General features: G+C 40.9%; 1 protein-coding gene across 2 annotated transcripts in view; it reads right to left on the bottom strand.

Moving 5' to 3' along the window:
* The window catches only part of tmc3 (transmembrane channel like 3), a 178,823-nt gene that overhangs the window by 50,974 nt on the left and 114,445 nt on the right, over positions 1-13,404 (bottom strand). For both annotated transcript variants that reach the window (XM_078162494.1, XM_078162484.1), the window contains exons 15-19: positions 13,064-13,131; positions 12,559-12,687; positions 5,576-5,686; positions 2,003-2,128; positions 1,826-1,904 (exon numbers count right to left, since the gene is read on the bottom strand). In XM_078162494.1, coding sequence (XP_078018620.1) covers positions 1,826-1,904; positions 2,003-2,128; positions 5,576-5,686; positions 12,559-12,687; positions 13,064-13,131 — 513 coding nt within the window. The remainder of the gene's footprint in view (positions 1-1,825; positions 1,905-2,002; positions 2,129-5,575; positions 5,687-12,558; positions 12,688-13,063; positions 13,132-13,404) is intronic.

The raw sequence follows: 13,404 nt of genomic DNA on the forward strand, positions 1-13,404 counted from the left end.
TCCCCTTTTTATGCAGTAGTGTGCTGGTCCTGGAGAGACGTCTGTTTCCACAGGAAGGAAACCTCTGCCTGTGTGTTGGTTCATTTTAAAACGTAGCCTTCTGAAGAGCATGTGCCGCAGGAGCCGGGCAGCTGCAAGCAAATGCGATTTATTATTTAATTTAATGATTGTTGTTCGGAGCAGACAGCCTGAATAAAACACTGCAAACCTATCGGGGGATCTGTGTGTCTATGCTGGGGAGCTCACGATTGAGCAAGACGGCTATAGGGGTATTGTGGGAATACCAGGTACCAGGGTCACTGCTATGAGCCATCCAGTCCTTGTGCAACCAAAGTAAGAGCTACGTCCGCATACTTAGTACAAAGTCAAACATGTTCTCAGTGGGTGTTGGCCTCTGCCAAGGCTGTCCCTTGTCTCAGATTCTGTTCATAATATTCAAGGACAGGATCTCAAGGTGCTGCTGGGGGGAGGAAGGGGTCCAGTTTGGTGACCTCAGAATCTCTGCTTTTTGCAGATGATGTGGTTCTGTTGGCTTTATCACACCATGACTTACAGCATGCACTGAGGCGGTTTGCAGCCGAGTGTGAAGTAGTTGGGATGAGAGTCAGCAGCTCCAAGTCTGAGTCCATGGTTCTTTGCCGAAAAATGATGATTTGCCCCCTTCGGGTTGGGAGTGAGTTGCTGCCCCAGGCGAGGGAGTTCAAGTATCTCGGAGGCTTGTTCACAAGTGAGGGTAGAAGTATGAGATGGATTGGCAGTTTGCCCACATCACTGTAGACTGTGGCCCAGACCGTCGTGGTGAAGAGAGAGCTGAGATGAAAGGCAAAGCTTTCGATTTACTGGTCCGTCTACATCCCAGCCCTCACCTATGGTCATGAGCTATGGGCAATGAATGAAAGAATGAGATCACAGATACAAGCGGCCAAAACGAGTTTTGTCAAAAGGGTGGCTGGACTCAACCTTAGAGATTGGGTAGAGAGCGCGGACATCCAGAGGAATCTTGGGGTAGAGCCACTGCTCCTTTGCGTTGAAAGGGGTCAGTTAAGGTGACAGGGGCATCTGATCAGGATGTCTCCTGGGCGCCTCTCGTTGGAGGTGTTCCGGGCATGTCCCACTAGTAGGAGGCCCCGGGGCAGACCCAGAATACACTGGAGGGATTACATATCTTGTCTGGCCTGGGTACGCCTCGGAGTCCCCCAGGAGGAGCTGTAAAGCATTGCCGGGGAGAGGGACATCTGGAATGCTTTGCTTGGCCTGCTGCCCCTGCGACCTGGCTTCGGTTAAGCGGTTGAAAATGGATGGATGGATGGATGGAAATGTAATCACCAGAAATAAAAAGCTAATGTTTGATATAAACAAACTACACCACAGTCGCATGACGTCAATGTCACCACCAAAACACGGTTGTAGAGACATCTTTTGTTTGATGGTGCTAGTCTCATTTAGCAACTTGTTAGCAAGCACCATTTAAAGACATGTAAAAGCTTAAAAATTCAGGAGTTGGGGATTTACTGATTTCTTTTTTATTTTGAAGAACAGTACATGAAAACCTCTTAAACTTGTTTCAACCACGGACTTATTTTTTTTTAGCATTTTACCAAGGACCCATTAAAAACATAGATATATAAAACTTCAAGAAAGGGGACCGGAAGGGCAAAATTACTAATTTTGGGTTTTAGGGACTAATTTCTGCAACACTATTGGCTACTAGGCACTCTGTGTGCTGAGAGGGATGTAGACATATTTTAGTTCAGTGCTACAAAGTATACATGTTGAAAATGATCATTGCCTGATCTGCTCTGAGAACGATTCATCAGAAACTCACAGTCTGGAGCTGCATCCTCAGCTGATTGTTGGTGAATTTGAGGGATCTGGCAATGGCCTGGAGATAGTATATCAGCATGCTAAAAAACAGGGACAAAAGTCAAGATGGCTTCTTGATATGGAAGTGTATGTAAGTGTGTGTGTGTGAGAGAGAGAGAGAGAGTGTGTGCAGTCTTACAACAGAAGCAGCAATGCTGGCAGCACTACAACAGGGCTAGTGACATAACTCATCACTTTACTGAACCACAGGGGGAAGTCACTGGCCACGGTCTCGGAAATAATGTCATATATTTTCTCTTGACCACTGAAAAACACATTTTAAGCAACATTTAAACTCAATATTAACACACACAGTGAAGGGGGCTGCCAGTTATTGCTTGCCTGTGTCCAGACCTTTGAGTCCACCCACTCCACTAAGTTCAAGTTGACTGATTCTGATCTGGCATGGCAACATGAAACAGGGGTTTCTTGGTTGAAATATAAAACAACCAAAATTCAAATGCTGTCGCTGAACTTTGCGTTCTTTTATAGTTTCCTTAATAGCCACAAAGGAATCTACAAAAGAGGGAGGGGTTTATTACATCAGTGACAGCATTCCAGTTTTGCATTGGTGCAAGACTTTGGTGCCACTTCTTTTTATATTAATGGGGCAATGGGGCAGTTCCACAATAACTATGATGTAGGCACATACACATCCAGTCACCTATCTGTAGGCTTCGCTAAATTTGTGCTAAATTTATGCTATTATGTCTATTTTGCAAGTGTTGGTGGGGCTTTTTGTGGATGGCTTTAGATGGTTGTGGCATGTGGCTGTGAGTCACTCATTGGCATGAGAAAATAAACTCACCAATCTGTAAATTCTCCTCCTGCCAACTTCTAGATAGCTAGCTGCTAGCTTGCCAGGTTGAGGTTTCCAAATGTAAGCATCAGTAAACATTTAGAATAGATGTAGAGGATGGGCACCAGCTGAACTAGCATTGTGCTAGCCATTGTACAGGCTTTGGATAATAAACTGAACAACCTCCATACTGCATCAGTTTCCAAAGGGATATAAGATAAGTTATAAGTGTTATCCTATTTTTCCATATGCCGATCTGACTGTTGATCATGTCTATGGCTGCTTTGACCGCTACTGCTATGGCTGTTGACGTCCGGATAGGTGGACAGTGAATTATTTTACAACCAAAAACTATGGATTACCAGAACCATCAAAAAACATGGACAATTATAGAACAGCAGCCAAAAATGTAAGAAGGGACAAAAAAGTAGTAAATTACAGTGCACAAGTTAAAGGAGCTGTGTTGTTTCACCTTTGGCTTTTTTAAAAATCTAAATATGCATATTGGTTTTCCTTGTTACTAGTCTCCAAAAAGTTCATGGCTCTGTCTCATGCTTGTTTGGTCCAAGATAGCTAACGTTACATCATGATACATGACCAAAAAGGGCAGGTCCGACATAGGTCTGACCTGTTATCTCTGATATTATATTATAATTGTAATCACATCAGTTTATTACTGGCTCTGATTATTATTCTGGCTGGACTTAAGAGTTAGGTAAAAATCCATCAAACATGGACTTATATGCCAAAATGCCTTGCCGTTTGCCTCAGTGATTTACATTTGTACCAACATTAAATCAAATGTTAGCCTACAATATTAGTTAGCACTGCAGCATCTTGCTCCACGAAAGAATAATAAAAAAAAAAAAGAAAAGAAAAAAAGTCAGTTCTTAGCTTTTTATTACAAAAAGAACAAAAGAAAAGAAAAGAAACATCTCTTACTATACCAATATACTATTTATTTTATTACATGATGTGATAAAATATTGTTTTAATGAGAAAGTAATGTGTATTTGTATATTTAATATTATTTTATTTAATATTTAATGTTCAAACTCATAAGCTTCTACACTTATACGCTCATTCTGAATTTGATGTCTGCAATATGTTCCAAAAAATTGGGGACAGGACCTTTTCTTTTAAAAACAAGCAGTAAGCAATTTGGAACTGAGGACACTCATTGTTTAAGTTTTCAAAGGGAAATTCTTTCACATTCTTTCTTGATATATGACTTCAGTGTCTCACCAGTCAAGGGTCTCGGTTTTCCTTTTTTGCAATTCATAACGTCCCACACATTATTAATGGGAGACAGGTCTGGATTGCAGACAGGTCTGTCTAGTACCTGCAATCTTTTACTATGAAACCACGCTTTTGTAACATGTGCAGAATGTGTCTCATTGTCTTGGAATCAGCAAAGACTTCCCTGAAAAAGATGGATTCTCGATCGCAGCATATGTTGTTCAAAAAACAATGTAAAACGTGGGTTCGTCAGACTACAGCACACTTTTCCACTTTGTGTAAATCCATCTCAGATGAGCTTGGGTTCAGAGAAGTGGGCGCTGTCTCTGGGTGTTTTTGATGGCTTTCACCTTGCATGCTAGAGTCTGAACTTGCATATACAGATGCAGAGATGAACCGTGTTTACCAAAGTGTTTCTGAGCCCATGTGGTAATATCCTCTATACAGTCATGTTGGTTTTTAATGCAGTCTGAGGGATCAAGGACCACAATTTAGTGCTGTTATTCAGCCTTACCCCTTACGTGCAGAGATTTCTACGGGTTCTCTGAATCTTTTGATAATGTAATGGATTATAGATGGTAAAATCCCTAAAATTCTTCAAACTGTGCGTTGAGAAATGTTGTTCTCAAACCTTTGGCCTGTTTGCCCACAATTTTTCACAACGTAAACCTTGCTTTTGAACAACTAAGCCTTTCAAGGATGCCCCTTTCATACCTATTAATGATACTATCATTTGTTACCCATTAACCTGTTTATCTGTAGAATGTTCCAAACAGATGTTTTTGAGCATTCACCAACTTGCTGTCCCTGTCCCAACTTTTTGTATTAACATTAAGCATTTCACAAGATAAATAGTATATTGTTCTGACGAGAAAAGTTCCTTTTTTTTTTCTTTTTTTTTTCCTTACAGGAAAAGTTTCTTATAAGTTTATATGATGTAATATTTTCGAAATATCTTGTTACATCGTGAAAATATCCTGATTCTGATACTGATCTTTTTATTTATTTATTTTTTCTGGCATGGCAGCAATACAATTCTGTACTAGCTAAACGTTGGCTAATCAAAGTGCAAATGCTAACTTACTAACTTCATGAACAAAGTAACAAGTACCGGTAAGTGATGAAGGTCCAGCTGTATAATAATTTGGCGATCAGTGCCACCTCCTTAAAATAATAGTAAACATTATCTAATGTCATTCTCCTGAATATTATTAAATATCATTAACAGTATGAAGTTTGGTTAGTTATTGATAATGTTATACATTTAGCCTGCAATACTATCTGCAAATAGTGGGTAGTGTTAGCTTTCTTGGACCCAATATGGGCTTTAATTGAGTTGATCAGCCGCTGGACCGAGCCATGATTTCTTTGGAGACCAATAACAAGGAAAACCCATGTGCACATTTATATAAAAACAACAGTCAACATCATGTCATGTCATGTTTCAGTCACAGGTGAAACAACACAGATATGATGGATTATAGTGGGACTTGTCATGCCCACCCTATTCACTTTTATAGAAGTTGCAAAATTCAGATGCTGTTATTGACATAATTACTCTTTCTTTTGTAGGTTCCTTGACAACTATGAAATCAGCAAACATTTTAATAGGAAATACAAAGGGACCTATTTAGAATGTTTATGTTGTCAAATTTTGAACTGTTCTGCTTTTACCTGAATGGTCCACAGTGCTGTGATGGTCTGTATCTGACTATGGCAAAGATGGTGGGCAGCATACACAGAAACAGCATGAAAAGCAGCATTGCCAGGTAGAAATTGTTTGATCTAAAAAAAAAAGGCAAAACAAAAAGAACATGGATGTTTTAAAATTAACATTGACATGTTCACATTCATGTAGTTTCAAACATTTGCTCTACTGGTGCTTTTAGCGCAAACAGTTGATCAATTCAGCAAAACGCAGCAGATATTTAAGTGAATGTGGGTAAACTAGCCTCGGTTACTGCAATCCATTCATTGGGTCGAAACCCAATTACTCCTCTAGTGCTTCTTTTGACAGTGAGTGAGTGTGATGACAACATCTCCTGACTACACTGGGTATGTTTACATGCACACAAATATTTGCCCATGATTCTAAATAAGACAATATTCTGAATTTAATATGTGTCATGTAAACAACATATTCCATTTGGATTTTCTCATTTAGCCATTTTTCCGCATTTAGCAGTTTCCAATTAAGCCACGTGGGATATGCCGGTATAATTTGGGTTTTAATAGCATACTTTGGAAATGTATACTGCCAATTCAAAATACGCATCTTAACTGGGGTTTTTATCTTGTCTGATGGACACATTGTACACAAACCCACTTGCCAACAGTTTGCACGGCTGGTGTAGATATGCATGCCCAAAAGAAAAGCCCACATTTCTGGTCCTAAAGGGAAACAAGTCTACTATTAAACATTATGAAAGATGTGGATATCAACAGCCTTGTAGATATGTACAAATATCACAAGAAGGCTGTCCTTTTCAAGAAGGTGGTTGAAGGAATGAAAGAGGAAGGCTTTGTTCACACACACCCAATCCACCAACGGTATGAAAACTTAAAGAAAATTGGGCAAAGAAACAAAATGACAAGCTGCTCCAGCCATTCCACTCCTCTATATTTTGGCATTATAATCAACATGTTAGGGCACATCGAGGAGAGTGTAAACAAAGAAATAATCATTTTCATTAGCCAAGGAAGAAGTTCAGTAGGAATATTGTCTTCTCTGTACTAAGGGCAAAAACTGGAATATTTTGTGCATGTAAACGTAGTGACTGCCATGAGTACAGCAACTGAAGCAAGAAAGGGGACTCCACAGTGCACTGGCATTTCATCACTGAACTTAGATTGAAATACTCTTTAAAAAAAATTCTGATATCAAAATCAAGATTTTATATCATGGCATGATATCTTAGTAAAACTCAGGGACAGTCTCATGGATAAGACATAAGATTGCACTGATACATATTTGATCTAAATGAATCAAACAATGAGTCCAACAATGAATCAAATGCCTGTTTTGTGCAATGTGAAAGAGATGACTGGTGGTGGTGGTGGTGGTGAACCCACACAGAATTATCACTTATTTTTTTTAAACTTTGGTCAGGCTAGCTTTTTCCCTCTACCTCCAATCTTTATGCTAAGCTAGGGTAACTATGTTGTGATTCCAGCTCTGTGTTTAACACACACATTTTTTAGGAAACACATGTTTGCCAGGAACACTAGACTACTTCAGTGGTAAATGGACTAGACTTTTATAGCCCCTTTCTAGTATTCCGACCACTCAAAGCACCTTTTCACTGTGAGTCACATTCACTCATTCACACACACATTCACACACTGGTGGCCAAGACTACTATACATGGTGCCCCCTACTACTCAGTTAACCATTCACACTTACTCACACATCGATGGAACAGCCATCAGGAGCAATTTGGGGTTCAGTGTCTTGCCCAAGGATACTGGAGGAGGGCTGGAGGAGCCAGGGATCAAACTGCCAATCTTACGATTAGTGGACGACCTGCTCTACCTCCTGAGCCACAGGAGCCATAGCAATGCTGAATTGAAATATACATCATGCCATCACCATAGGACACTGTGTGACTTGCTGTTGCCTGATCCCTGCAGTTTTTAATGCTCCCTTTAATTGCTTTTACTTTTGAGTTTTTAATGCCCTCTTTATAAATCCGATGGTCTGAAGTCTAGTTCTAAACTTATCTTTACCTGGGGCGTTGGTGGCTTACTGGTCGAGCAGGCGCCCATGTACAAGGCTGTTGCCGCAGCAGCCCGGGTTCGAATCCAGCCTGAGGCCCTTTGCTGCATGTCATCCCCCCTCTCTCTCCCCCCCTTTCACGCTTACCTGTCCTGTCCAATAAAGGTAAAATGCCCTAAAAAATACAGTACAGGCCAAAAGTTTGGACACACCTTCTCATTCAATGCGTTTTCTTTATTTTCATGACTATTTACATTGTAGATTCTCACTGAAGGCATCACAACTATGAATGAACACATGTGGAGTTATGTACTTAACAAAAAAAGGTGAAATAACTGAAAACATGTTTTATATTCTAGTTTCTTCAAAATAGCCACCCTTTGCTCTGATTACTGCTTTGCACACTCTTGGCATTCTCTCGATGAGTTTCAAGAGGTAGTCACCTGAAATGGTTTCCACTTCACAGGTGTGCCTTATCAGGGTTAATTAGTGGAATTTCTTGCTTTATCAATGGGGTTGGGACCATCAGTTGTGTTGTGCAGAAGTCAGGTTAATACACAGCCGACAGCCCTATTGGACAACTGTTAAAATTCATATTATGGCAAGAACCAATCAGCTAACTAAAGAAAAACGAGTGGCCATCATTACTTTAAGAAATGAAGGTCAGTCAGTCCGGAAAATTGCAAAAACTTGAAATGTGTCCCCAAGTGGAGTCGCAAAAACCATCAAGCGCTACAACGAAACTGGCACACATGAGGACCGACCCAGGAAAGGAAGACCAAGAGTCACCTCTGCTTCTGAGGATAAGTTCATCCGAGTCACCAGCCTCAGAAATGGCAAGTTAACAGCAGCTCAGATCAGAGACCAGATGAATGCCACACAGAGTTCTAGCAGCAGACCCATCTCTAGAACAACTGTTAAGAGGAGACTGCGCCAATCAGGCCTTCATGGTCAAATAGCTGCTAGGAAACCACTGCTAAGGAGAGGCAACAAGCAGAAGAGATTTGTTTGGGCCAAGAAACACAAGGAATGGACTTTAGACCAGTGGAAATCTGTGCTTTGGTCTGATGAGTCCAAATTTGAGATCTTTGGTTCCAACCGCCGTGTCTTTGTGAGACGCAGAAAAGGTGAACGGATGGATTCCACATGCCTGGTTCCCACTGTGAAGCATGGAGGAGGAGGTGTGATGGTGTGGGGGTGTTTTGCTGGTGACACTGTTGGGGATTTATTCAAAATTGAAGGCACACTGAACCAGCATGGCTACCACAGCATCCTGCAGCGACATGCCATCCCATCCGGTTTGCGTTTAGTTGGACGATCATTTATTTTTCAACAGGACAATGACCCTAAACACACCTCCAGGCTGTGTAAGGGCTATTTGACCAAGAAGGAGAGTGATGGAGTGCTGCGGCAGATGACCTGGCCTCCACAGTCACCGGACCTGAACCCAATCGAGATGGTTTGGGGTGAGCTGGACCGCAGAGTGAAGGCAAAGGGGCCAACAAGTGCTAAACACCTCTGGGAACTCCTTCAAGACTGTTGGAAAACCATTTCAGGTGACTATCTCTTGAAGCTCATCGAGAGAATGCCAAGAGTGTGCAAAGCAGTAATCAGAGCAAAGGGTGGCTATTTTGAAGAAACTAGAATATAAAACATGTTTTCAGTTATTTCACCTTTTTTTGTTAAGTACATAACTCCACATGTGTTCATTCATAGTTTTGATGCCTTCAGTGAGAATCTACAATGTAAATAGTCATGAAAATAAAGAAAATGCATTGAATGAGAAGGTGTGTCCAAACTTTTGGCCTGTACTGTATCTTTAAACAAACAAAAAAACAAACAATCATTACCTGACTTTTAAATGGAGTTGACTTTTACTTCAGGAGAGATTAATGTGGCTGTGAGGTAACCAACCGGCACATAAGTACAACCTGGGATTCCTGGATCTGTGCTGCTCTATAATATTCCCAGGAGTTAACCCTGGAGGAAGCCATCTCAGGCAAGAGTCGATACATCGGCATTACCTCGCTGAATATCTACCTTTCACGATTCATTGAACGGCCTGTGGAGGATGCTTTGAGCAGTAGACGAAACTGTGTTCCTGGCTAATGTGTCTTAAACCTGCGGGCAGCCGGTGGCTCTTGGTTCTGGATGGAGTGACTTCTGCTGTAGTGGCTACCCCTGCTGATGTCCCTGTCTTTAATTTCACCCTGTCCTCCCAGTCCATCCTGGGCGTAGTCCAGGCTCTTTGCTGCTGTCTATAACCTCTTCAGTATCAATGGTAATGAAATCCCCCAATCCAAACTCCCCTCAGAGCCTGTCCTCTCCTGAATTGACCCTTCTCTAAGTCCTGCCCCCAGATGCAGGCTGGCCAATTATAATGTAGCATCAGACCAGCTCAGACCAGGGTCCGACAACAGCAAAGCTGTGCTTGACTTTGACCCTAATGCAGTCGTTTTACATTTCCTTCATTCTCAGGCTGGTTTGGTTTTGAGCTAAATGTTGTGTCTGGGGCACGTTTATTAATGATAGCTCATTACCTGGAGAGGTTGGAAAAAGACATATGTTTCTTCCCTGTTCCAAAACCAAAATCAAACCCTGAAAAGTGTAGGGTTAGCGAGCTAGCTACTTAAGATATAGTCTACCGAATGTATACACATGCTGCTTTTGCTTTTTAATAATTATAACAATAAAATACCTACCCTGCTGTACAGGAACCTGTGAAGGGTAGCAAGGAAACTTTGCTGGTATTCAACCGGCTGTATGTCATCGCATTGTGTGCAGATGAATGTTGTTTGACTTCCCCAGGAGATCCTTGCCCATCCATCTGCAGAGGTCTGGGTGCTGGCAGTGGCCACACAACTGGTTCCATATCAGAGAAGTTTCCCTTTATATTCATTGTCTTCTGTTGTGATCACCAGTGGTGTGGGGGTTTACTTTTACACTGTGATCTGTAGTCTAGTCAGGCTTAAGCTTCTAACTATCTTTGTCTATTTAAACTGCTTTTGCTGCTGAGTGAGTACAACACCATGGATATACCCTTCAAGCGCATTGTGTAGACCCCTCTCTCTGCTTCTCTCTGAATCACTATTTTGTTTTTCCAAAAATATGATAATATTTCATCAGGGAGGGCAGTTAGATATAATGTGGTCTCCATGCTTACTCTGACAGCTTGTTGGACCATCACCAAGGGGCGTAGCTTTCCGAAAATGTCAATTCTGCCTCCTGCATGTGGTCTGCGGTCATCTGCGGTCTGCCTCCAGCACCTTCACCTCATCCACTGGTTCACTATCCCCTTGGTCGGACCCTCCAAAGTGCAAACATCCCTGTTTGTCACTTCCGCAGTTGGAGTCTTAAATTTCTATTAATTTTGATTGCTTTTAGCCTTAACTGATGGTTTCCCCAGCAAGGCCCTGTCCAGCATCCTGGTTCTGTACTGCATAGCCCTGTCTTAAACAGTGCAGGTGGTGCTGGTGCTGGTGTTTGTTTTGGTTTTGTTTCCTTCCCCTGCTTATACATACCTGTACGGGTTACTGAAAAGCATGCAAGACCAAAATATTCCTACAGGCAACACAGAAACAATCTCATCACAGTAAAAAACACCTCTTCAGTCCCCACTGTCAACTTAGCTCTTACTGTTTGCCAAATGTAAAATCCCGTGAAAACAAATCTTTTTATCTGCCAGGATTTTATCATCACAGATTAATCTTTTTATAATCACAAAGTATTGGATAAATCCTGATGAACATGCCCTTCTCATTCAGTTTTCACCCCCAGAATATGCATTTCTCCAGCAGCCAAGGCTAACATTGTGAGGGGGCAGCCTTGCAGTGATACACAACAAAGCTATTGGCTGTACTCCAGCCCCCCCCCCCCGCTCAAGGCCCTACTCCTCTCTCCTGACCCTGAACCCTCCCACACTGACTCTCTCCTTGCCCCCTAAATTCACTCTCTGTTCCTCATTTCTGTCGAGGCTTTACTTCCTCACACATATTTTTTAATTCCAATAATTATCAGAGCCTCGATGCGGAGGAGCTTGTCAGTGTTTTTAATATTTCTTGAACAGTATCTCCCCTGCATCTCTCAAACATCTGATGCTCACTTGTCAGTGTTATGTTAAAGAATCAAAGTGTATATTGTGATCTTTATCTTTGAAGCTATTATAATTATGTACAACAGAGAATTACAGCTACAGTAAAAGAGTTCGAGAATAAACTGGTGATATAAAGTATTTTTAAAAAAAACCTCAAAGAACACTGCTGCCCAAGGAATGGGTTTACTTTTTGAATTAATACCATAAACTCATCAAAAAATAATGCCATTAAGGATGCAGAACACAGCCATGTTAAAGATAGCCATAATTGCAATAATAATACACCAAAGCATAAAGTGTGAAGTGTGTCCTAAAAAAAATAAAATAAAAAGATAGCCTAGTATGTAATATCACTATTCATCAGATAAAATTTGGTTGAAATTTTAGCTAATTAAATGCATGTAGCAAACTTAATAAAGCATCCAATAACAAATATCAGAGCTAGATAATTATAGGCTGTTCTCAAAAAAGGTTCATACATTTTCCTATGAAAAGCAATGCACCCAAACTCAGACATATCCCACATATTTTGAAAGGCTGCGATCACATGACTAATGCACAAATGGTAGTAAACAAGGAAGCGGTCCCAAGCAATATTGTAAGGAGGTGGGTTGAGATAGTGGATGGGTCACAAAAACCTGGACTTTTCCCTAAAGACAACCAATTTTGTAAAATAATGGTGTCTTGTAATCCCATGAGAGATGGGCTAAATGATTTGGCATGACACAAAAAGGTAATGAATGAATAAATGCATATATACAGCAGTGTATACCACTAATAAGACTATACACAAATATATTAATAACACACATTCAGCCACAAATGTGTCTGTGTCCTTGCATGTCAGACCTGGAGGCTCGGAACACCTGCTGATGGGGAACATTACAGGTGAGGACAGCCCAGCTCCTCAGATACATCAGACCAATCAGCTTCAACACATTGAAGGCAGGAAGACAGGGAGAGAAAAATGCTCCCATCCTGGAGAAAATAAAGAGAAAAGTCAGAACACATATACATACAGCCACTGGGGCCTAGCCCCATATAAAAGACATTACATCCAGTGGCTCACGGTTTCAATTCATTATGTTCATTGCTGCAAGGCGACATTTCTGAAATGAGTTGAGGAAATACAGTGGAGCCAGCCACTGATGTGTGATGGAGAGATTATAGAGGGTCACAGTACTTTAAACAGGGTCATGGAGACTGGTCAGCACTGGCCCCACTATTAACTCTGAGTTACACTTTCTATTACACACACAGTGCCAAGGCCAAGGTGATACAGTAGGAACAAAAAGATCGATACCCTTCATATTAAATCTTATGTCAAATATTTTAGACAAATTTTCTTACTTACCAGATCATTCCTTGGTTATATATCAGATGCAAAACATTCTCTGCTATTTTGAATTCTCCATATTCAGGCTGAGAAAAGACCAAAATAAAGCATGCATTAATGTGGTGTTGTGGATTTTTTTTTCCTCTTTAAGTTTTAAATCATAGGTTCTCCAAATGATGCATTCTATCAAATAATGGTTCAGCAGGCTGCTTTTTGTTTATAAGGTTTTTTGTATACTGTAACCATATTTGGTGTCAGTAATTTGTGCCACATATTATTGCATTGAAACTCCCCTTCCACTCAAAACCTTTTTTCTTCTATATGCGTTTAACACAAGAAAGCTGTTTTTACAATTATCT

Source organism: Epinephelus lanceolatus, chromosome 2 (genome assembly GCF_041903045.1).
Source record: "Epinephelus lanceolatus isolate andai-2023 chromosome 2, ASM4190304v1, whole genome shotgun sequence".
NCBI classification, from domain to species: domain Eukaryota; kingdom Metazoa; phylum Chordata; class Actinopteri; order Perciformes; family Serranidae; genus Epinephelus; species Epinephelus lanceolatus.